We start from the raw sequence: 22190 nt of genomic DNA on the forward strand, positions 1-22190 counted from the left end.
CTGGGCTGAGGAGCTCCTTTGATTAATGCATAGCCCCTCCTCTATTCCACATATTCTTTGTGTTGTCTAGGCATTAAATGGCTGCTGTGAGCCAGAATTCTGCCATCTTGTTAGTACCAAGTTCCTGGCTTTTCCTTTCCCACTGGCTGCTGTCCTCATATTTTCTAACAGATTAGCACTAATGTGCTCAGAGGAAGCAATAGGTAAATGGCAGTTGATGTTTTCAGTTGATTGGCTCATAGGACGTCTGTGGATTATTCACACGACCAATCCATCTGGGTTTTTCCCTGTCTACCATTTGCATATGGCAGGGTGAGTCACCTGCACCTAGGCGTATCTTTTCAGGTAAATTTCATATTAGAAATGCAGGGAAAATTCAGAACCTAGATTATGAATCCAGCCCGCCTTGGTTTGAGCACCACTCAGCTCCATTCAGTGGTACTGGTGGCCTCCAGTGAGTTACTCTCTCTGTGCCTTAGAGTCCTCAACGACAACAGAGAGACTATTGCACCTACCCCATAGAATTTTGTGTTTGGTGAGGGTGCTGGGGTTTGAACTCGGGGTCTTGTGCTTGCCAAGCAGACACTTTACCACTTGAGCCACACTTTAGCCTTGTGAAGTTGTTTTGAAGATTAAATTAGTTAGTACATGTAACTGCCTCAGGACAGTATATAATTAGTACTCTTCGATTATTATTATTATTACTATTACTTAGTAATTGCTCAGTAATTGCCCGGCCTGGGCAATGTCTCTGAGGTTTTTGCTCAAGGCTAGAGCTCTACCATTTGAGGCACAGCTCCACTGGAATCTTTTTGGTGGCTAATTGGAGATAAGAGTCCTAAAGACTTTCTTTCCTGGGCTGGCGTCGAGCTGAAATCCTTAGAACTCATCCTCCCAAGTAGAGAGGATTACAAGTGTAAGCCACTGGTGTTCTGTTTGGTTATTATTTTTTAAGACAGAGTTTGACTCTATATCCTTGGTCTTAGACTCATGATCTTCTGGTCTCAGACTTCCATGTGTTGGGATTATAAACCTGCACTACAATGCCTGGATTATCACAATCATTATCTCATCTCCAGCTTCTCTCCTGAGCTGTGAACCAAATCATTAATGAATTTGGTTATTCATCCATTTGGTTGTTTTTTATTCTACAACTACATGGGAATTACCTACTATGTGCCAGATTCTGTGGCAAATACTCACGTACATATGTGCATATATCTGTAAATCACTCATTATGTATAATATTGCACATAATACATAATATACATAAAATATAAATATATTACAACAATTATATGAATATGCACAGATATATGTTATAAATACATAATATATAAAATATGTTAAATATTATATAATATAGTATATACTATTACATATAATTATGTGCTACACATCATATATATTATATCACATATAACATGTTATATATATTTATTATATAATATGTAATATATTGTGTGTACTATACATAATACATATGATATGTGCATGTATACACATATAAAACACATTTACATACACATGTACATCTACATACACATGTACATGTAATACACATAATAAATAGAATGCATGTAATATATATTATATAACATATAAGATATAATATGCATTATATCATGTATAATATATATTATATTACATAGATTACCTTATATAGATTACATTACATGTAATATGCTACACTATATTATATGTAGTTATACTTTATTATATATTATTATATATTGCATACTATATCATATATGTTTATATCTATTATTGTCAGAAGGTATCTGGGAGGAAATATATTTGAGTCAAGGGCTGGTGGGTGGGAAGAAGGGTCTTTCTTCACCTACAAAAGCAGGTCAGTGGGGGCCTTTTCTAAGACCTGAAAGAGCAGGAGGAGCTAGGCCGGGCTGAGAACTACTTAATAAAGAGATGGTGGTTTTGTTGCTTTGATCTGATTGACAGGGACGATAGGTGGCAAGTCCTTAGCTTGGCTGAGAGAAGATACCAGGAGTCAGACATATTTATTCAAGCCAAAGGTAGAGTTTTCTTGAAGCAGAAGTGATTCTAAAGCATTTGTGCACACCTGCAGGAGTGTGAGGGTCTGTGTGGCCCGAGGGTCAATCAGGGGTCCTGCGTCCCCAGTCTCAGGCACTTTATTGAGACAGGGTTTCATGACTATGCTAGCGAGCATGCTAGAGATACATCGTTGTGGAGGTTTTCAAGGATTGGGAGAGCATTTCCAGGAATCAGGGGAATGGAGAATAGGTTTACCTAATAAGGCATCCCCAGAGCCTAGATGGAGGTGTGTGCGAGAACCCCCACTGTCATGAGATGCAAATGAGATTTCCAGATCATTCCCGGAGGTAGACAAATCGCTGTTGGGGTGTTGCTGAGGACGGCTGGCCACTGTGGGAAGAAGCAGCTTCAAGTGTAGTCAGCCATCCTATCAGAACAGTGGAGGAACAGGATGCCTTGTAGATGTGCCTGGGTAGAGTTCTGGATCTGTTCCCTGGCTGCTTTGTGGCGTTCATCTTCCCTTTCCACCTGCCTACCCCGATCATGACCACCATGCATTGTGTACAGGGACCATCCATCAAGTTGTACCCCAGACATGTGTATCATTAATTATTCTCTGTCAAAACCAGCAAAGGAGAGGAAGGCCATGTGAGAGCTGGGGCTATTTATAGAATCCAAGCAGAAGAAACAGGAGCCAAAGGCCCCAAGCTAGGAAGGAACTTGATGTAGAAGAACTAAAAATGGATCCAACAGAGGAGAGAGTTAATCTTTCACATTAGCTTCTTTGGTGGGTTGGTGATTCTAAAGACAGGTTAATCTAGAATTGGTGGATAGATTGGTTTAGTCTAGCAACCTTGACCCCTAAATGCCACTGTAAGACCTCACTGGCTTTTAAATTTGTTTGTGTGTGTGCCAAAGATCACTGGGAAAATACCAGTTTGGCAGTGGTTTCCTGGTTTTCTGTCATTTTGGTTCTTGGGGCAGGAAGAGATGTATGTGGAGATCATGACTGAAAGACAGCCATTGTCTATGTGGACAGAGCGGACAGAGTAAACAGAGAAGCAGAGAAAGCTGGAACATAGCTATGTCTAAATATTTACCAGAGTCTCAGAAAATAATCCGATGATACAAACCCCACTTTCTTTTTTTGTCCCAGTCCAGGAAGTTCAGTCTCTGAGATTGAACTGGCAACAGTCAAAGGTTGAACCTTTCCAACACCCTCCTACCCCCTTTAAAAATATACCCTGTTAGCATTTCCCTAGCCTCAGGTCCTCAGCTCCTCCCACTAGCCCCCAGATCCACCTATACCTAATGAAGCACTCCTACTCACTACCTACTTACTTCCCCTTTACCCCCAGAGAGAGAGAGAGAGAGAGAGAGAGAGAGAGAGAGAGAGAGAGAGAGAGAGAGACAGAGAGACAGAGAGACAGAGAGAGACAGAGAGAGACAGAGAGAGACAGAGAGACAGAGACAAAGACAGAGACAGAGACAGAGAGAGAGGCGGCCACCTGGATAAGGTGCAGACGCCATGTAGCTCCCTCTCCTGTGGGAACTATGGCCCCACTAATAAACCTCCTTATGAACCTTCTTCTCCTGTCTGTGATTATCTCCGCATGGTCCCCTGGGATGGCCGGGACATATCCTTTCATACCAGAATAAAGGGAAAGCAAAGCTAATCAAGGTCAAAGACCAAAAAGTATGGTCTTCACAGGGGAGGATTGCGATGTGTAAGTCCTTCAAATAAGGAACTTCTCGCATGTTCAGGAGGGGGAAGGGAGAGGCCAAGGGAAACAGAGAGCAGACTCATGGACAGAGGAAGTGGAGGGGGATGAATCCAGTGTCCATGTGTGAAAATGAATCCAGGGAACTTGAGGGGGGTGGATGGGGTTTGAAGAGATGGGGGAGAATGTTGGAAGGGGGGATGTGACATTGATTAAGACGCTTTGTACTCATAAATTGAGATACTGTATCACTACTTGGAGATAATTTAAAAAAAGAAAAGAAACAAAGGCCAATTCATCAGAGAGTGAAGGAAGAATCTGAAATAAAGTATATAGCCTGGCACATGCTGTTCCTGAGTTATGTCAAATGGGTAGCAGGATCTCACCACACAGTTCCCATTTAGGGAAAGAGGAGAAAATATTCAAGAAGAAGGAGGAAGTTTACTGGTCTGCCCAAGGCCTTTAGTTATCTTTCTGTAGGACCTTAGGAAAGTTATTTTACTCCTCTGATCCTTAATCTCCTCATCTTTACAATGAAGATGAGAATATTACAAACCTTACAGAACTATTGTTGGGCATCAAATAAAACAAAGGCCTAGTCCAGTGCAGGCCACCCATGCCTGTAATCCTAGTTACTCAATAGGCTGAGATCTAGAGGACTGAGGTTTGAAGCCAGCTCAGGCAGAAAAGTCTGGGAGATTTTAGCTCCAAAATAACCATCAAAAAGCTAGACTGGAGGCATGGCTCAAGCAGCAGAGCATCCATGGTGAGCAAGCAAGTTGAATGAGCACAAGGCCTTGGGTTTAAGCTCCTGTACTGACAAAGAAGGAGGAGGAGGAGGAGGAATAACAACTGGTGATTCTCCCCTCTCATTCTCTCAGAACAGGGCTCTCAAAATGTGGTACATCAGCAAAATGACTGGCCTAAGCTCACACATGGCAGAACTAAAATCAGAAGCAGTTTGGAAGGCTCCTAGGATACAAATGAAGGAAAGAAAAGGATTATCTCCAGGCACCGATGGCTCACGCCTATAACCCTAGCTACTCAGTAGGCTGAGATCTGGGCAGATAAGTCTGTGACATTCCATCACTAGTTAATGAGCAAAATGCTGTACTGAAGGCATGGCTCAAGTAGTAGAGCACCAGCAGTGGTTAAAAAAGCCAAGGAAGAATAACACACACACACACACACACACACACACACATACACACACAATGTCAGTGAAATTAGTAGTGCTTTCAAGTATGATTACTGACTAGGGCACTTTAAAACATATCTTTATAATTGACATGGGCTAACTGGGTATGTTTATGGAGAGTGGGTATGACATATCAATACATACAGGTAACATGTAATAAGCAGATCAGGGTAAATATAATACTCAGTTACTTCAATGTTTATTTTTTTGAGTTGTCACTTTCAAAATCCTCCCTAATATCGATTTTGAAATATTCAAAATTTTTTTTCAAATTCATTGGCTGGCTTTGATTTTGAAGTGAGGTCCTGTCAATTTCCTTGGACAATTTTGGTTCCTGGCCCTGGGTTCCTGGTACTGCTTGTGATAGAATGTCTTTCTTTCTTTCTTTTTTTTTTTTTTTTTTTTGGCCAGTCCTGGGCCTTGGACTCAGGGCCTGAGCACTGTCCCTGGCTTCTTCCCGCTCAAGGCTAGCACTCCGCCACTTGAGCCACAGCGCCGCTTCTGGCCGTTTTTCTGTATATGTGGTGCTGGGGAATCGAACCTAGGGCCTCGTGTATCCGAGGCAGGCACTCTTGCCACTAGGCTATCTCCCCAGCCCCAGAATGTCTTTCTTAGAGTGCGAAAGTAAAGATGAGTTACTGTGTAAAACTCCAATCACTTTCCTCTTCAGGGCTTTAATTTTGATTTCATATGAAAATAACAAGATTGTTCTTAATCATCTGCAAGGTAACTGCAACTCTAATAGAGATGGGTGTGATTAAAGTACCCATTTTTTGTTTTTATCGCACAAAATCTAATTGTAGTTAGTATCAGTGACAGTTTCATGTCTTTCTGTGATACCAATACAAACACCTGATTTCCCTGCTGCTTTTGTTCTCAGTGCTTAGGTTCTGCCAGCTGAGTCAGAGAGAGCTCCAGAATTGCTCTTCCAAAGGCTTTAAACAATTGTGTTCTGATTAAAATCACACAAGTCCACCATGAAGCACTGGAAAAAGTGTAACTTGGAAAAGTGTAAAAATAAATTTGTTTTGGGGCTGGGAATATGGCCTAGTGGCAAGAGTGTTTGCCTTGTATACATGAAGCCCTGGGTTCAATTCCCCAGCACCACATATACAGTAAATGACCAGAAGTGGCGCTGTGGCTCAAGTGGCAGAAAGCTAGCCTTGAGCAAAAAGAAGCCAGGGACAGTGCTAAGGCCCTGAGTTCAAGCCCCAGGACTGGCAAAAAAAATTGTTTTATCTTTTTGTGTGTGTGTGGTTAGTCATGGGGCTTGAACTCAGGGCCTGAGCTTTTTTTTTCTCAAGGCTAGGCCTCTACCAATTTGGGTCACAGCTCCCCCACTTTCAGTTTTTTGGTAGTTAATTAGAGATAGTGTCTCATGGACTTTCCTGTCTGGGCTGACTTTGAACGGTGATCATCAGATCTCAGCCTCCTGAGTAGCTAGGATTACAGGCGCAAGCTATGGATTGCCTAGCTCCACTTGTTTTATCTTTAAAAAGAAACACTTATATTTGAGTATTTCTCTACCTATTTATATACACATGTGTATACATACATACACATGTGCATTTAAACACTTTGAAGATCAGGCCGGTATGAAGGCTCAAGCCTGTAATCCTAGCTACTTAAGAAGCAGAGGATCACATAGTTCCAGGTCAGCAAAGGCAAAAAGTTTGAGAGAGTCCATTTCAACCTGTGGCTGGGTATGGTGGTGCAAACCTGCCATCTCAGTGACAGGGGAAGCACAGATAGGTAGATGGTAGTCCAGGATGGCCTTGTCAGAAAGCAACACCGAGTCTCAAAAATGGCTTACACATGGGGGCTGGGAATATGGCCTAGTGGTAAAGTGCTTGCCTTGCATGCATGAAGTCCTGGGTTCGATTCCTAAGCACCACATAAACAGAAAAAGCCGGAAGTGGAGCTGTGGTTCAAGTGGTAGAGTGCTAGCCTTGAGCAAAAAGAAGCCAGGGACAGTGTTCAGGTCCTGAGTTCAAGTCCCAGGACTGGAAAAAACCCCAACCAACCAACCAACCAAACAAACAAAAACCTTACACATAAAAGGCTGTCAATAAAACATGAGGGCAGTGCAAAAACAAAACAAACAAACAAAAAAACCAACCAAAAATCAAAACAAAACCAAAAAACCAATCCCTCCCAACAGTTTGAGGATCATACGGTATATGACTTTATATGTATGTTATGAATTATCATCATCATTATTTTATTATTATTTGGGCAGTACTAGGGTTTGAAGTCAGGACCTTGTGCTTGCCAGGCCTTGAGTTCCATACATGGGTATCGATTGATTCATTTCATCTTCTTTATTAATTTTCTTATTCCTTTTCCCTTTTATTCTATTTTAAATTTTTTATTTTTCTTATGGTTATTATAAAGGTGATGTGCAGAGAGATTACTGTTACATAGGTCAAGTAACAAGTGCATTTCTTTTTGTTTTATTTATTTATTTATTTATTTTGCCAGTCGTGGGGCTTGAACTCAGGGCCTGAGCACTGTCCCTGGCTTCTTTTTCGCTCAAGGCTAGCACTCTACCACTTGAGCCACAGCACCACTTCTGGCTTTTTCTATATATGTGGTGCTGAGGAACTGAACCCAGGGCTTCATGTATACGAGGCAAGTACTCTACCACTAAGCCATATTCCCAGCCCCACAGTGCATTTCTTTTTGGAAAGTGTCACCCCTTCTTCGCTCTCTCCCAGTTTTTCCCTCTCGTCCCCACCCACAAGTTATATAGTTAATTTTCGACATAGTGTCTAGTGAATGCCACTGTTGCATTTCTTCACCATTTGTTCCTGCATCTCTGTGCTCCTCTTCTCTTCTTCCTCTATCTATCTATCTATCTATCTATCTATCTATCTATCTATCTATCTATCTATCTATCTATCTATTTATCTATCTATCTATCTACCAGCCAGTCTTGGGGCTTGGACTCAGTGCCTGGGCACTGTCCCTGGCTTCTTTTTGCTCAAGGCTAGCAGTCTACCACTTGAGCCACAGTGCCAGTTCCAGTTCCAACTATTTCTGTTTATATGGTGCTGAGGAATTGAACCCAGGGTTTCATGCATGCTAGGCAAGCACTCTACCACTGAGCCACATTCCCAGCCACCTTCTTCCTTTTTAAAAACAACTTTAACGAGTTGGATTCTAATTTTGTAGGTTGAGTTAAATACTTTAGTTACATTCATCACCTTTTGCCCTCTCTTTTTGCCTCCCTCCTCCAATGGATGTCTCTATACCCTCTTAAAAAAAAAAACCCATAATAACAAAAACCCAGTTTCTGCTTCACATTCCTGTTTTTTTTTTTTTTTTTTTGTGTGTGTGTGTGTGTGTGTGTGTGTGTGTGTGTGTATGTGTGTGTGTCAGTCCTGGGGCTTGAACTCAGGGCCTGAACGCTGCTCCTGAACTTCTTTTGCTCAAAGTTAGCACTCTACCACTCGACCCACAGCTCCTACTTTCAGCTTTTAGGTAGTTTATTGGAGCAAAGAGTCTCACAGACATTCTTGCCTGGTCTGGCATTGAACCACCATCCTCAGATCTCAGCCTCCTGAGACGCTAGGATTATAGGTGTGAGCCACCTGTGCCTGGATTTTCATTTTCTTTCTGGTCTAGATCCCACATATGAGAAAGCACCTACACTACTGGCTTTTGCATCCTGGAGTCTCAAAAGGAGACTTTGTGTCCTTGAATACATGCTGCCATCCTAAGCGTCCTAAGCACAGTCCTTCCTGGTATGTCCCTACCCTATGCAGCTAGAAGGAACAATGGCAGCTGGGAGGCATTTGGTCACCAGGGGTCCTTATGAGCAGGAGAGAAGTATTTAAAGATTTGCTACCATTTGTCACGCAGAGCCCACTCACATGGAAGGCCCCATCACGGGGCTTCAGTTTGAAGGCTAGAGCAGTGTTTGGGGAGGTGGAGCTTGATGGAGAGGGAGTTCCAGGAAGATGGCAATGGCACCATCAGAAACCGCCAAGGCCAGGTGCTCTTGGCTCTCACCTGCAATTCTAGCTTCTCAGGAGGCTATGATCTGAGGATTACAGTTCAAAACCAGCCTGGTCATGACCGTCTATAAGACATTTATCTTCAATTAGCCACCAAAAGGGGAATAAAAAAGCTGGGAGTGGAACTGTGACTCAAGTGGTAGAGTGCTAACTCTGAGTTCAAGCCCCAGGACCAGCACACACACACACACACACACACACACACACACACACACACACACACACACACACAGATTTTGGGAAACAGCCTCTTTCACTCCAACATTTTTATTTTCTAGATCTTAGCATTCTGACTTTATAGCTAGAAACAGCAGTTCTTCCAAAACAGATAAAAACCAAGTTGAGGAAATGATGACTTTGAATAGCGCCTAAACACTATTATGCATAAGAATCACCAGGCAGCTGTGTGCCAGTGGCTCATACCTATAATCACACACAGGTTTTATACCTGTTTTTTCCCCCCCTCTGGTACTGGGGGTCTTGAACTCAGAGCCTTGCACTCTCATTCAGCTTTCTTGCTTGTGCCTGGTATTCTACCACTATACCTGCAGCCCAGCCTTTGGCTGGTTAATTAGAGATGAAGTCTTACATACTTTTCTGCCTGGCCTGGTTTTGAGCCATTGATGGACCAAGTCTCAGCCTTCTGACTAGTTAAGGTTATAGGCTTGAGTTGCTCACTGGTGCTTGGCTTTTTAAAATTTTCTTGAAGGGTGAAATAATTGCCTTCTTGGGAGAACCTAGAGCAAAGGTTCACCAAGTAGAGTCAACCAGCGAGGTGACAGTCATTACTGATTCATCATCTCCTTTGGGTCCTGCATAACCCTGTCAGGAGAGGAGATGGGACGCCAGCAGGTAAGAGCATTCAGATGGTAAGAGGCCAGGAAAGCATTCTATCTATCTATCTATCTATCTATCTATCTATCTATCTATCTATCTATCTATCTAATATATCATATAGCTCATCTACACACACATATACACACACATACACACATTTTCCCCTCAGTACTGGGGTATGAACTTTGAACTCAGGGCCTTGTACTTGCTTGGAAAGCAATCTCCCACTTGAGTTGCACTACTAGCCCTGCTTTTTGCAGGTTATTTTAGAAATGGAGCCTAGCCTTGAACTACAATCCTCCAGATCTCAGCTTCCTGAGTAGCTAGGATTATAGGCATGAGCCCCTGGTGCCAGTCTCAAATGATTTTTTTTTTAAAGCTGCCTGCTGCCTTTGTAGTAGATAGAATTTTACTTTAAAATCTTGGTGAGTTCTTAGGACTTAAGCCTTTAAGTCTGGGGCTGTCAGAAAGATCATCCGCTAGGTCTCTAGGAGGGATGGTGGCCAGGACAATGACATAACCTCAATGTGTTTTGGGAAGGTAACTGGCTTATGTGGGTGAGTTTGTGGAGGCGACTGATAGAGGGTGAGACTTGAGATCATCCAGTTCTAGTTCTGTCTAGAGCTAGACAGGCAGCCAAGGGTGATGTAGAAAGTGCTAGAAGCCAAAGACTTTGTGAAAGTAGAATCAGGGATCAGGATAAGTGAGAATGTACAGTTCATGCAGTAAAGGGAAGGAAAAGAGAATGTATTCAAGGTGGTACCCTTGAGAGAAATGGACCTTTGCTGATTCCAGAACATTCTAGTACCACAAAACAAACAAACAAACAATCTTCTGGCCCCATTCTGTATCCTTCTCAGAGGATGAGTGGTGGAGGGTGTCAAGGGCCACTTGAGATGTGTTAAAGTCCAACAGTGCCTCCTTCCCCCTGAGGGAAGGCTTGTTGAATTTAAGATTAATCTAATTCAGTTAATCATTTCTGATAATAATGTTCTTAATGGTACAGCATTAAGGTTTAATAATTGATGAAGTGAAAGGTGATAACTTACAAAAGAATGGCTGGGAGCAGGTGGGCTGGTAGCTTTCGGACAGTTTCTTGGAGTAATGTATCTTTTGGGAAATACAGATTTTTGTTTTAGATTTGGACCATGTTAGGGACATTAGAAAAATACACACACGAAAATAAAACAGTGAAATCTCAGGGAATTATGTAGGAAGTAGGTATGGGGAGGAGGGAGAAGAGTAGAGGGGTGCTTTTGATGAGGGTGCATTACATGAATGTATGGAAATACCACAACAAACCCTCCTGTGTGACTAATATGTGCTAACAGAATGTTAAAAAAATTTAAATCAATTAACAGGGAAAAATTAGAAAAATAACTATAAGCTTCCTCCTATATCCTTAACAAAAACAGTAGCCATGATACAGCTGATCCCTAACCTACTATGGTTTAGTTAAGCATAAAGTTCTTCAACCTTATGATGGTGTCAAAGCTTACCAATGCAGCCATTCCATTTTGAGAATAATAAAAAGGATGAAGTATAATTTGTGGCCTTTCACTCAATCAATGATTAAATCTAATGCTGTACTGCTAAGAACATAATTATCATGAGTTACATAACACCTTGCTATAGAACAGACTTGTGTTATATTATTTTTCCCAACTGTGGGCAAATGTATGTGCACTGACAAATCTTAATGTTGGCTAGACTAAGGCCGTGATGTTGGTAGATTAAGTGCATTAAATATACTGTGTGTGTGGGTACTGGGGCTTGAACTCAGGGCCTGGGCACTATCCTCGTGCTTGAGGCTAGTGCTCTATCACTTGAACTACGATCCTACTTCTGGCTTTTTGCTGGTTAACTGGATATAATAGTCTCACCAGCCTTTTTCGGGCTGGGCTGGCTTGCAATCCTCAGATCTCAACCTCTTGAGTCACTTAGGATTACAGGTGTGAGCACCAGTGCCCCGCCTCCATGCCCTTCCGTATGACAAGTGACTGAGGCCCAGGTGTTTCTTTCCAGAGTCTCCTATTTACTGTAAGCCCAACTGGCAGAAGGCCCTAGGCCACAGGCCAGCCGGAGGACATGGAGTTGAACACTTGGGAGTAGCCTTGAGAAGACTTTTATGAGCAGTCCAGTGGGCTAGTGGGGTGGGATGGGCTTCCTCTGTCTTCATTGCTTAGTATGGGGTTCGAAGACTCACTGGTGATTTGCTTTGGGGACACATCCTGCCACCCTGTCTTTAATCCTCTCCTTTTCACTTTCAAGACACCTGTCCCCACCCCCCCACCTGCTTGGGGGAACAAGTGACCCAAACCTATGGCTATCATGTTCAAGTTCCCAGCTTGCCTTGCGCTCTCACATCTCTTCTGGCTTGGGCCTATCCCGAGGGTCCTGGTGAAGCCTAGTGTCCTCCCCTGAGGTTGTGTTTGTGTTTTCAGATCGGAGCCTCTCTGTTCGCCAGTAACATCGGAAGTGGACACTTCGTGGGGCTGGCTGGGACAGGAGCTGCCTCAGGCATAGCCATGGGGGGCTTCGAATGGAATGTGAGTAACAACAGAACCCAGGCATCCTCCTGGTGGAAGGAACCTGTACTAGGCTCTCATTACTACCACAAGATACCTGAGGCGAGCTAATCTTATAAAGGAAAGAAGCGTGTTGAGCACATAGCTTTGGAGATTAAAAGTCCAAACAGCTTGGTGTAGACTCTGACAAAGGGCCCACTGGGCCTCACAACCTCATAGCAGATGACAATGGTGATGCATATATTAGAGGTAGAGAGCACAGCACTCTTATGCAGGGAGCCACAGAAGTTGGGGGAGACCAAACTCAGGCTTTTTGTGTTGGCACTGGGGTTTGAACTGAGGGCCTGGGCCATCCCTTCATGCTTTTTCTCAAGGCTTGCACCTTCCTCGAGGCTGGTTTGCATAAGCAATCCTCTGACCTCAGCCTTCTGAGTAGCTAGGGTTTTACAGGTGTGAGCCACTGTGCCAGGCCGAGGCTCAGACTTTTTATAACAACCCTCCGTCCAGCACTACCCGGCAGGAAGACATCACTACCCTGAGCAGTGCTCTCAATGGCTCAAAGGCCTGCCATTATGCCCCACCTTTTAAAGGACCCCATCACCTCCCACTAGACTAAGGAATAGGTCTGGAAGATGTAAAGCCTTGTGTGGACATGTGTTAAATCAGATCCAAACCACAGTCTTTGAAGTTAGCCAGTTTAGTCAGTAGAGGAGATTGAGATGTTAGGGAACCCTTTAAAACCACCTTGGAGTACAGATGGGGGAGGGCAGATGGAAGTAAGCTCAGAGCCCTACCTCCCTTCTACTACAGTAGCATGAGATAGCCACTCTTATGATCTCTTTTTTTCTCTGGGTGTTAGAAAGACAAAGATCCCAGTACCACTCTAGCCAGTTTGGAAATGTTTACCACCATTTTTCCCCATTATTATTTTTTCTCTGTATGTTATTAATTAATTAATTTTCCAGTGCTGGGACTTGCACTCAGAGCCTGTGGCTCTCTCTTAACCTTTTGACTACCACGGGAGCCACACTTCCCTGCTTCCAGGTCTTTGGGTGATTAATAGGAGATAAGAGTCTTCCAGATTTATCCAAGTGGGCTGGTTGTAGGCTACAATGGAATCCCTAGCTCTCAACCTCCTGAGTCGCTAGGATTTCATGCCTGAGCTATCTGTGCCAGCTCTCCATGGGATTGCACCATTTGTAAACCAGAAAGGAGGCTGAGGTCTGGCTGGCCCCCTGAGGGTTGTGCTGTGTGTGGGCAGCTTGCAAGGTTTCTGTGCGTTACCCCAGGCATCAGAGGCCTTCTCCAGTCTTCACCTAGGGAGCTGTCCTCAGAGCTTCATAAAAGAAAGTTCTGGTTGATTTGCCTCTAGCAGCAAGGGGTCCTTCAGTTGAGCAGGGATGAGTTAAAGTTTCTCCTGATTTGAATCCACCTCTTCTTTTGGTTTCAGGCCCTGATTCTTGTGGTTGTCCTGGGCTGGATTTTTGTCCCCATTTATATTAAGGCTGGGGTAAGTATCTTCTCTCTTGTTCTATTGCCTCCTTGTAAGTACACATATGAGAGGGCAGAGGAAAAAGCCATCTTTTGAGAAAATCCCATAAAAATGGGGTCAAGGAGTGAGAAAAGCGGTAGCTTGGCTTTGGTTGCCAGATTGTAAACGTAGTTTCTTCCGGCTCCAAGCTTGTGTCCAATTGCGTGACTGTGACCTGTAAGATGGTCCTTGAGCAGCCCCTTCTGCTTGGATCCTGTGCTTCTTTGACTTGCTCGTGGTGTAATGGCCTCTAGTCTCTACTCTTAGAAGAGGAGCAGATACAGAAAAAGGATTCCATTTCCCTTTCATTTGTGCATATGAGTAGATCTTATACATTGAGTATGCAGCTGGAACTCAACCATCAAATGCACGATTGGTCCTCTTTCTCTCTGACTTGGACATAGCAGCTCCCGTGTGTAACTTTGCACTTCAGGAGCCAAAGGCTATATGGGGAACACTCAGGCAGGTGCTTCGTCTTCTGCAAGTTCCCAGGTGGCAGATAACACATGTTGCAGTGGGACAAGGGCTAAGCGTGGAGGCAGTGAGACAGGAAGTGAAGTCCTTTGTGGAAAGGACCTAGGAGCACATTTGGGCAGGCCTGTGGCCATATTCCTTCACACTGCCTGAGTGGAGAGTCTTGGCAAAGGTCAAATTCAGCCTTGGCCAACTTGTTTGGTCCACTGGCAGGATATATCCTTGCCTTGTTTGAAGAGGTGATCTGTCTGGTCATCTCTATAATTACATATCATATGTCATATATTACATATAACATGTTTCATATGATGTATGATCATATTTCATATGATGTATTAAATATATTATATCACATATAATGTATGATGCACATAGTATATAATATATTATACATTGCATATTCTATATTATTATGTAGAATATATGATATATAATTCTAATATATATTAAAATGTATGTTATTTCATTATCTACATATGATTTAAATATTACTTAGCTATTTAAATATTAAATTATTTAATCTATTTGACATATATAACATAATAATACAAAGAACATATTGTTTAGCATATATAACACATAATATATAACATATACATACTACATATATGTATATGATACATAACACATAATATAATACATAATAAATGATAAAATAATATAATAAATATGTATGTTTATATACCATGTGCTGTCTCTATATGCTTATTTACATTTGTATTTGTATTTATTTATATTGATGTCCCACCTTCTCCGGGCCTACTTCATTATGTCTGGTCATCTGTTCATTCAGAAGCAGATGTCTTATTGCATACTTTCTGTGTGTTAGGATAACATCAGCTACTTTTCTAGTGGAGTAAGTATGTTCTAGAGAACTGGAAAGCACACACAGGCAGGAAGTTCGGTGCCATCTGGCCGCTTTGCATGCTTTCTGAGCCAACAGGATTAGGAATCCTTCACCACATTTCTATGCCTTGGACACCAGGATGGACCCCATTTTTCTGCCTGCTTGGGCCCTCTGGGAGCCTCTGGCTGGTAGTGACCTGGTCACTGTGGTTGACCCCCCCTCCCCTCATACAGGTGGTGACCATGCCCGAGTATCTGCGGAAGCGGTTTGGAGGCAAGCGGATCCAGATCTACCTTTCCGTTCTGTCTGTGTTGCTCTACATTTTCACCAAGATTTCTGTGAGTACATGGGCGTAGGGGCTGGGACTGTCTGCCTCAGAAGCTGCCCACTCTCACTGGCCAGGAAGCAGGGCCACCCCACCCACAGGCAGCTCTATTGTTCCCACCAACGCAGGTGGTAAACCTTGCTCCCCGGGGTCAGAGTGCAATGTCATGCATCAAGGAGCCAGTGGCCTTCAGTGGAACTGCTTGTTCGCCTCTGCTATGTGGGGTAAAACCCTAACAGGTTTATGCAGGTTTAGTTGGAGCTGTTCTTAACAGAAGATTAAGAGGCAATTAGGCCAGTAGCTCATGCTAATTCTAGCTACTCAGGAGGCTGAGATCTGAGGATCATGGTGGCAGACAAATCCAAGAGATTCTTCTCTCCAATTAACCAGCAAAAAGCCAGAAGTGGAAAATGTGGCTCAAGTGGTAGAGTATCAGCCTTGAGTGTAACAACAACAACTACAACAACAACAACAAGCAATAGCATGAGGTCTTGAGTTCAAGCCACAGTACTAGCAGAAACACACAAAAGAGAAGCAGTTTGGATATCATACAACCCAGCATTCCCCTTACTGAGTGTATAGCCAAAGGAAATGAAATCAGCTTCTCAAAGACATACCTGTAGCTTCTCTATGTTTATGGTAGCATGATTCACAACAGCCAAGATAGGGAATAAACCTAAGTTCATATTAGTACATCCATGGCTAGAGGAAACAATGTGGTTTGTATGCACAATGATGTGCTATTTAGGTTTAAAAAAGAAGGAAATCTTGTCTTGGCAACCATGTGAGTGAACATGGAAGACTTCATATTAAGTGAAACAGGCCAGGCACTAGACAACAAATACCACTTGGCCTAACTTATATGTGGGTTTAAAAGAAGTTGACCTTATAGATATAGAAATTGTGTGATATACCTCAGAGCCTGGCATGATGGGTGGAGGAGGTTGGGGAGATGTTGGTCCATGGGTATAAAATTCCAGAGAGGTAGGAGAAAAATCAATTCAACAGAGTTACTGGGCATCATGGTGATCACAGCTAATAACAAGGGATTATATTTTGAAAGTCATGGAAAATTTCACAAACACACTCACATATACAAGTATGAGACATAATGGATATGTTAATTAGCTCAGTTGAGCTAATTAACACTTTCTGGGCAAGTGATCTATTACTTGAGCCACACTTCCAGTCTGAATCTTTGCTGGTTAATTGGAGACAGAGTCTAGCAAACTTTTCTTTTCTTTTTTTTTTTTTTTTTTTTGGCCAGTCCTGGGGCTTGGACTCAGGGCCTGAGCACTGTCCCTGGCTTCCTTTTGCTCAAGGCTAGCACTCTACCACTTGAACCACAGCGCCACTTCTGGCCTTTTCTGTATATGTGGTGCAGAGGAATCGAACCCAGGGCTTCGTATATACGAGGCAAGCACTCTACCACTAGGCCATATTTCCAGCCTAGTTTTGGTACTCTTAAAAAAAAATGTCTAACCAGTGCCAACACTAAAAGGAACTACTGGAATCGTTTTTTGTTTTTTTATGCTTATTCAGTTACACTTTTTTTTTTTTTTTTTTGGCCAGTCCTGGGCCTTGGACTCAGGGCCTGAGCACTGTCCCTGGCTTCTTTTTGCTCAAGGCTAGCACTCTGCCACTTGAGCCACAGTGCCACTTCTGGCCATTTTCTGTATATGTGGTGCTGGGGAATCGAACCCAGGGCCTCATGTATACAAGGCAAGCACTCTTGCCACTAGGCCATATCCCCAGCCCTCATTTACACTTTCATATTTATATTTTGTTTGAGGGAGGTAGATGTCTTAGTTCAATTTTTCATGTACTTATTGGCCACTTAAAAATTATGTATTTATTATCTTTAAGTAGTTGTACAAAGGAGTTGCCACTCAACATATTAGTTATGAATACAATGCACCTTGATTGATGTCACCCCTTTCATCATTCTCCCCATCCCTCAACTCAATGCCTCCCCTTTATTTTCTTTTTTAAAAATTTTAAGGTGCATTTTATTTACAATGTGAGATAATGCATTACAAATGGATGATGCAGTTACAAACAGTAACTGATAACTTAATTTTCATGAAAAAAGTATACAAATATATTACAAGAAATTCTATATAGTAAACATTAGAAATTGATATAGTAAACATATACTACTTTTTTTCTATGCAATTATTATTGTCATTTAAAGCTTAAATACTGGTTTCAAGTATCCCCTATAAAATACCTCTACTTTATTAAAATACTGGCAATTTTTTTTTGCTGTAAACAAAGATTGATACATTAATAGTAGATTCAGGGTTTTACAGTGACTTTAACCTGCTAGAAATTATTTCACACACATTGAACAACACAGATTGTAGGACTAATGACAGCTTTTGATTAAAGTGGGCATTGTTGCAAGGACACCCCTTTATTTTCTTAATTTCAAAGGCTATGCATTGGATTTTATGGCTGCCTTCTCCCAGCCCTTTCCTTTCTCCATTCATTTATCTTCCTTCTTGACCCCACCTTCTACCTTTCAAGTACCAGTTTCCTGGTATTCACTTTAACATTTGATTGATTGATTGATTGATTATTATTATTATTATTATTATTTTTTGCCAGTCCTGGGCCTTGGACTCAGGGCCTGAGCACTGTCCCTGGCTTCTTCCCGCTCAAGGCTAGCACTCTGCCACTTGAGCCACAGCGCTGCTTCTGGCCGTTTTCTGTATATGTGGTGCTGGGGAATCGAACCTAGGGCCTCGTGTATACGAGGCAGGCACTCTTGCCACTAGGCTATATCCCCAGCCAGATTGATTGATTATTAAGGTGTTGTACAGGGAAGTTACTGCTTCATAAGTCAGGAAATGAGTACATTTCTTTTTGGCAATGTCACCCCTTCTCTGATATTCATTTTGTTAGACTGTGAGTTAGTCTTTCTAAGGAATTACAACATTTGAATTGTCCCATGCAAATACCATATTTTGCTTAATACACTGTGTGCTCTTGAATATAACCTCCTTGTGTTTACTTGTGCATTTACAAATTAGTTATAGCTTCCACATATGAGAGAAAAATGCATCCGTTGTCTCTCTGTGCCTGGCTTATTTCTCTTTACATAATTTTTTTCAAGTCCATCCATTTCTTTGCAAATGATGTAATATTATTCTTCCTAATGGATGAGTACAATTTCATTGTATCTATATTCCATATTTCTACCATCCATTTGTTCATTGAGGGGCACCTGGGCTGTTCCCATACCTTGGCTATGGCAAATAGTACAGCAATTAACATGGTTGTGCAAGTGGCTTTACTGTATTCTGATTTGTAATCTTTTGGGGGAGGTAAGTGTCTTAGTCTATTTTTTTGCTATAATTGAATGTCATATGCTGGGTGATTTATAAAGAATAGAGGTAGAGTTCTGGAAAGTCTAAGAGCAAAGGGCTAGCATCTGATAAAGACCTTCCTGCTGCATCATGACAAAGCTGGAAGTATCACATGGTAGAATGGTGCCAATGTTTGCCAGATGAGATCTCAGTCCTACTCCCTGGGCTGATCACATCGTCCAACCCTAACTACCTCCTAAAGGCTCCATGTACAAACACTTTTGGGAAGTGAGTATTAGAAGAGTTGAAGAAATCAGGTTATGCTGGGCGCAGGTGGCTCATATCTGTACTCCTAACTACTCACAAGGCTGAGGTCTGAGGATCATGGTTCAAAGCCAGCACAGATGGGAAAGTCCATGAGAACCTTCTCTCCAAGGAACCACCAGAAAACTGGAAGTGGCTCTGTGGCTCAAAGTGGTAGAGCACTAGCCTTGAGCAAAAGTGCTCAGGGACAGTACCCAGTCCCTGAGTTCAAACCCCATGACCGATAAACAATAATAACAACAACAACAACAGCAAAAACAAAACCATTTGGTTATGGATTCATAAGAGAGGGAAGGGCATTGACCTAAGAAGAGAACACAATGTAACAGAATGTAAGTAAAAGGCTGGGGCATCATACTAGAAGGAACTGTACACTGGTGAGGGAGCTGTATCTCCATTGGGCTTAAATTTTAATGAGCATGTAGAGCAGCATGCTGGGCTTTCCTTTCTCAGAGGTAAGCACTCTCCAAGTCCACAGTTCAAACTGGGGAAAGTGTTGATTTCAGTTGCCATGGCAAGGGCAGTCTCTTTCCCTGGAGCTGGCATAGGGGTAGTCGTATAATTAAACTAGTGCTCGACCTCTCTTCCTGCCTGCTCCATCACCTCGCCTATTTTTCAGGTTACTGATTAAACTGCATTGGACTTCAGAGTTTCTAGGTAGCTGAGGGGTAGTTTCTTTAGGCTTATATTCTGACTTATTTTCCAGAAGTCTGAGCTCTTCTTACTCCCCTCCTCCTCCTCCTCCTCCTCCTCCTCCTCCTCCTCCTCCTCCTCCTCCTCCTCCTCCTTCTCATTCTCCTTCTTCCTCCTCCTCCTCCTCCTTCTCCTCCTCCTCCTCCTTCTTCTTCTCATTCTCCTTCTTCCTCTTCCTCCTCCTCCTCCTCCTCCTCCTCCTCCTCCTCCTCCTCCTCCTCCTCTTCCTCCTCCTCCTCCTCTTCCTCCTCCTCCTCTTCCTCCTCCTCCTCCTCTTCCTCCTCCTCCTCCTCCTCCTCCTCCTCCTTCCTCCTCCTCCTCCTCCTCCTCCTCCTCCTCCTCCTCCTCCTCCTCCTCCTCCTCCTCCTCCTCCTTCTCCGCCTCCTCCTCCTCCTCCTTTTGCTTCCTGGATTTTGGATTTGAATTGCACATGATTCCCGAGGTTCTTTACTAGGGATTCTGACCATTTCATGTGAAACTGAATCACAGATAGCACCATCTGTTTGCATGTGCACACATTATACATCCACACCTATGCACAAGTAAATGTGACCATGTGTACATATGTATACACATGTGTGTATTTAAACACCAAAGACACTATTGCTCTTATTGTTTTATCTACTTTTTATTGGAACTAGCCTTGAGAGAAAAAACAATCTCAAGGACTGCACCTAGGCTCTCAGTTCAAGCCCCAGGACTGGCACACACAACAAGAAAGGAACCATGTCTACAAAAAGTCACTATACTCAGGGAAATCTGAAGAATGACCTTCATGGATTTAAGTATGATCTTCATTTCATTGATCTTCTTTCTGTTTGAACTCAGGGCCTGGGTGCTGTTCCTGAACCTTTTTTTCCCCCTTCAAAGCTAACACTTGACTACTTGAGCTACAGCTCCATCCAAGTTTTTTTTGTTTGTTTTTTTGTTTTGTTTTTTTGCTGGTTAATTGGAGATAAGAGCCACAAAGCTTTTTCTGCTGCGACTGGATTTCTCTGTAATCCTCAGCTGTCAGCCTCCTGAGTAGCTCCGATGACAGGCATGAGTCATTGGCACTCAGCCCTCATTGTTTTCCAAGTCTTACATTCTCCAAGTACCAACTTAGTTAAATTCAAGACCCCAGGAAAAGTGAGAGCTAGTCAACTGAAACTCACATTATAAGTGAGCTCCCAAGACGAGGAATGGGAAGGACCTGGGAAGGAGCTGAAGAGGGATGTGGGTGCCAATGGGAGAGGCTTTATCCTTGTAAATCAGGCTTGTAAATTCCACTGGCTTGCCATGAGTCGTGGATCAGGAAAGTTAAAAACGAATCCCACTGAATCAGCTGAATTTGTTAGAAGCCCAGTACACAGGAGTACAGGACTCATGGATTAAAGAGAAAACAACCTTGCCAGTTAATAGAGTGCACAAAGATTAATGTGTGTGTGTGTGTGTGTGTGTGTGTGTGTGTGTGTGTGTGTGTGGTTTGTGACGATGAAAGGCCATCGAGACCCATCTCAGGACAGAATATCTGTGATCTGGTGGAGAGTTTTGGCAGAATGTAAAGCTCCAACAGGTGTAGAATTGGTGGAAGACAAAAAGCAAAGGGAAAAATGCAATCATGTGCCTTGAGGGTCGGGCTGGCATGGGGAAGGAGGAGGGAGAACCATGGAAGGAGTGACATGCATCAAGATGTGTTGTCCACAGGAATTGGACTTGTTGAATTGAAATCCCTTGTGTACAACTACTTAAAAGTCAACATCAAATGCAACCAACAACCAAACGAAAACCAAAGGTTGCCATCTTGTGGTCTTGCTCTTTGGCATTCTGAGATCCTGCACACTTCATAAGCTCCTGAATTTGACCCTTGGAAGCTCCTCCTTTATCAAGTTCTGAGAAGCATTTTGTTTTGCAAGATTTCCGTGCACAGTGTATCTCATTCAGATGCGCAGAATCACTTGAGATAAAGCCTCCAGTTTTATGCTTTGCACGTGACAGCTTAAATGTCTCTGTTCATATTCCCCATGAGCGATTATCAGAGATCATGAGGGCAATAAACTTTTATAGCAATTCTGCCGTACATTTGGAAACCTTAGGTCAAGATAAAAAGCTTTGGGTTTTGATGAAAGCTGTTTGCCAGAGATGGCCTGGTTTGTGAAGTCAAAAACATTTCCTACCTGACACTGTATAGAAAATGTTTGCCCAAAGTGTGCTCTCTGGACTCAAGGCACGTTTCAATTTCATTTTAAGGTGGTTTTGCTTAGCAGCATTGGGCAAGTTCCCTTTCCCTGCTCTCCTCTTCTTCCCTCCCTTTATCTTCCCTTCCCACACCTTCCTTCACCTTCCTTCCCCTTTCATTTCCTTCCCTCTCCCCAACCACCCCTTTTCTT

At 42.8% G+C, this 22190-nt stretch overlaps 1 protein-coding gene across 1 annotated transcript in view; it reads left to right on the plus strand.

Annotated features, from left to right (window-relative positions):
* The window catches only part of Slc5a1 (solute carrier family 5 member 1), a 66858-nt gene that overhangs the window by 16558 nt on the left and 28110 nt on the right, over positions 1-22190 (plus strand). Inside the window, exons 3-5 of the mRNA XM_048343370.1 lie at positions 12233-12337; positions 13767-13826; positions 15402-15506. Of these exons, the coding sequence (XP_048199327.1) occupies positions 12233-12337; positions 13767-13826; positions 15402-15506 (270 nt within the window). The remainder of the gene's footprint in view (positions 1-12232; positions 12338-13766; positions 13827-15401; positions 15507-22190) is intronic.

The sequence above is a fragment of the Perognathus longimembris genome, chromosome 3, assembly GCF_023159225.1.
Source record: "Perognathus longimembris pacificus isolate PPM17 chromosome 3, ASM2315922v1, whole genome shotgun sequence".
In the NCBI taxonomy this organism is placed as follows: Eukaryota; Metazoa; Chordata; class Mammalia; order Rodentia; family Heteromyidae; genus Perognathus; species Perognathus longimembris.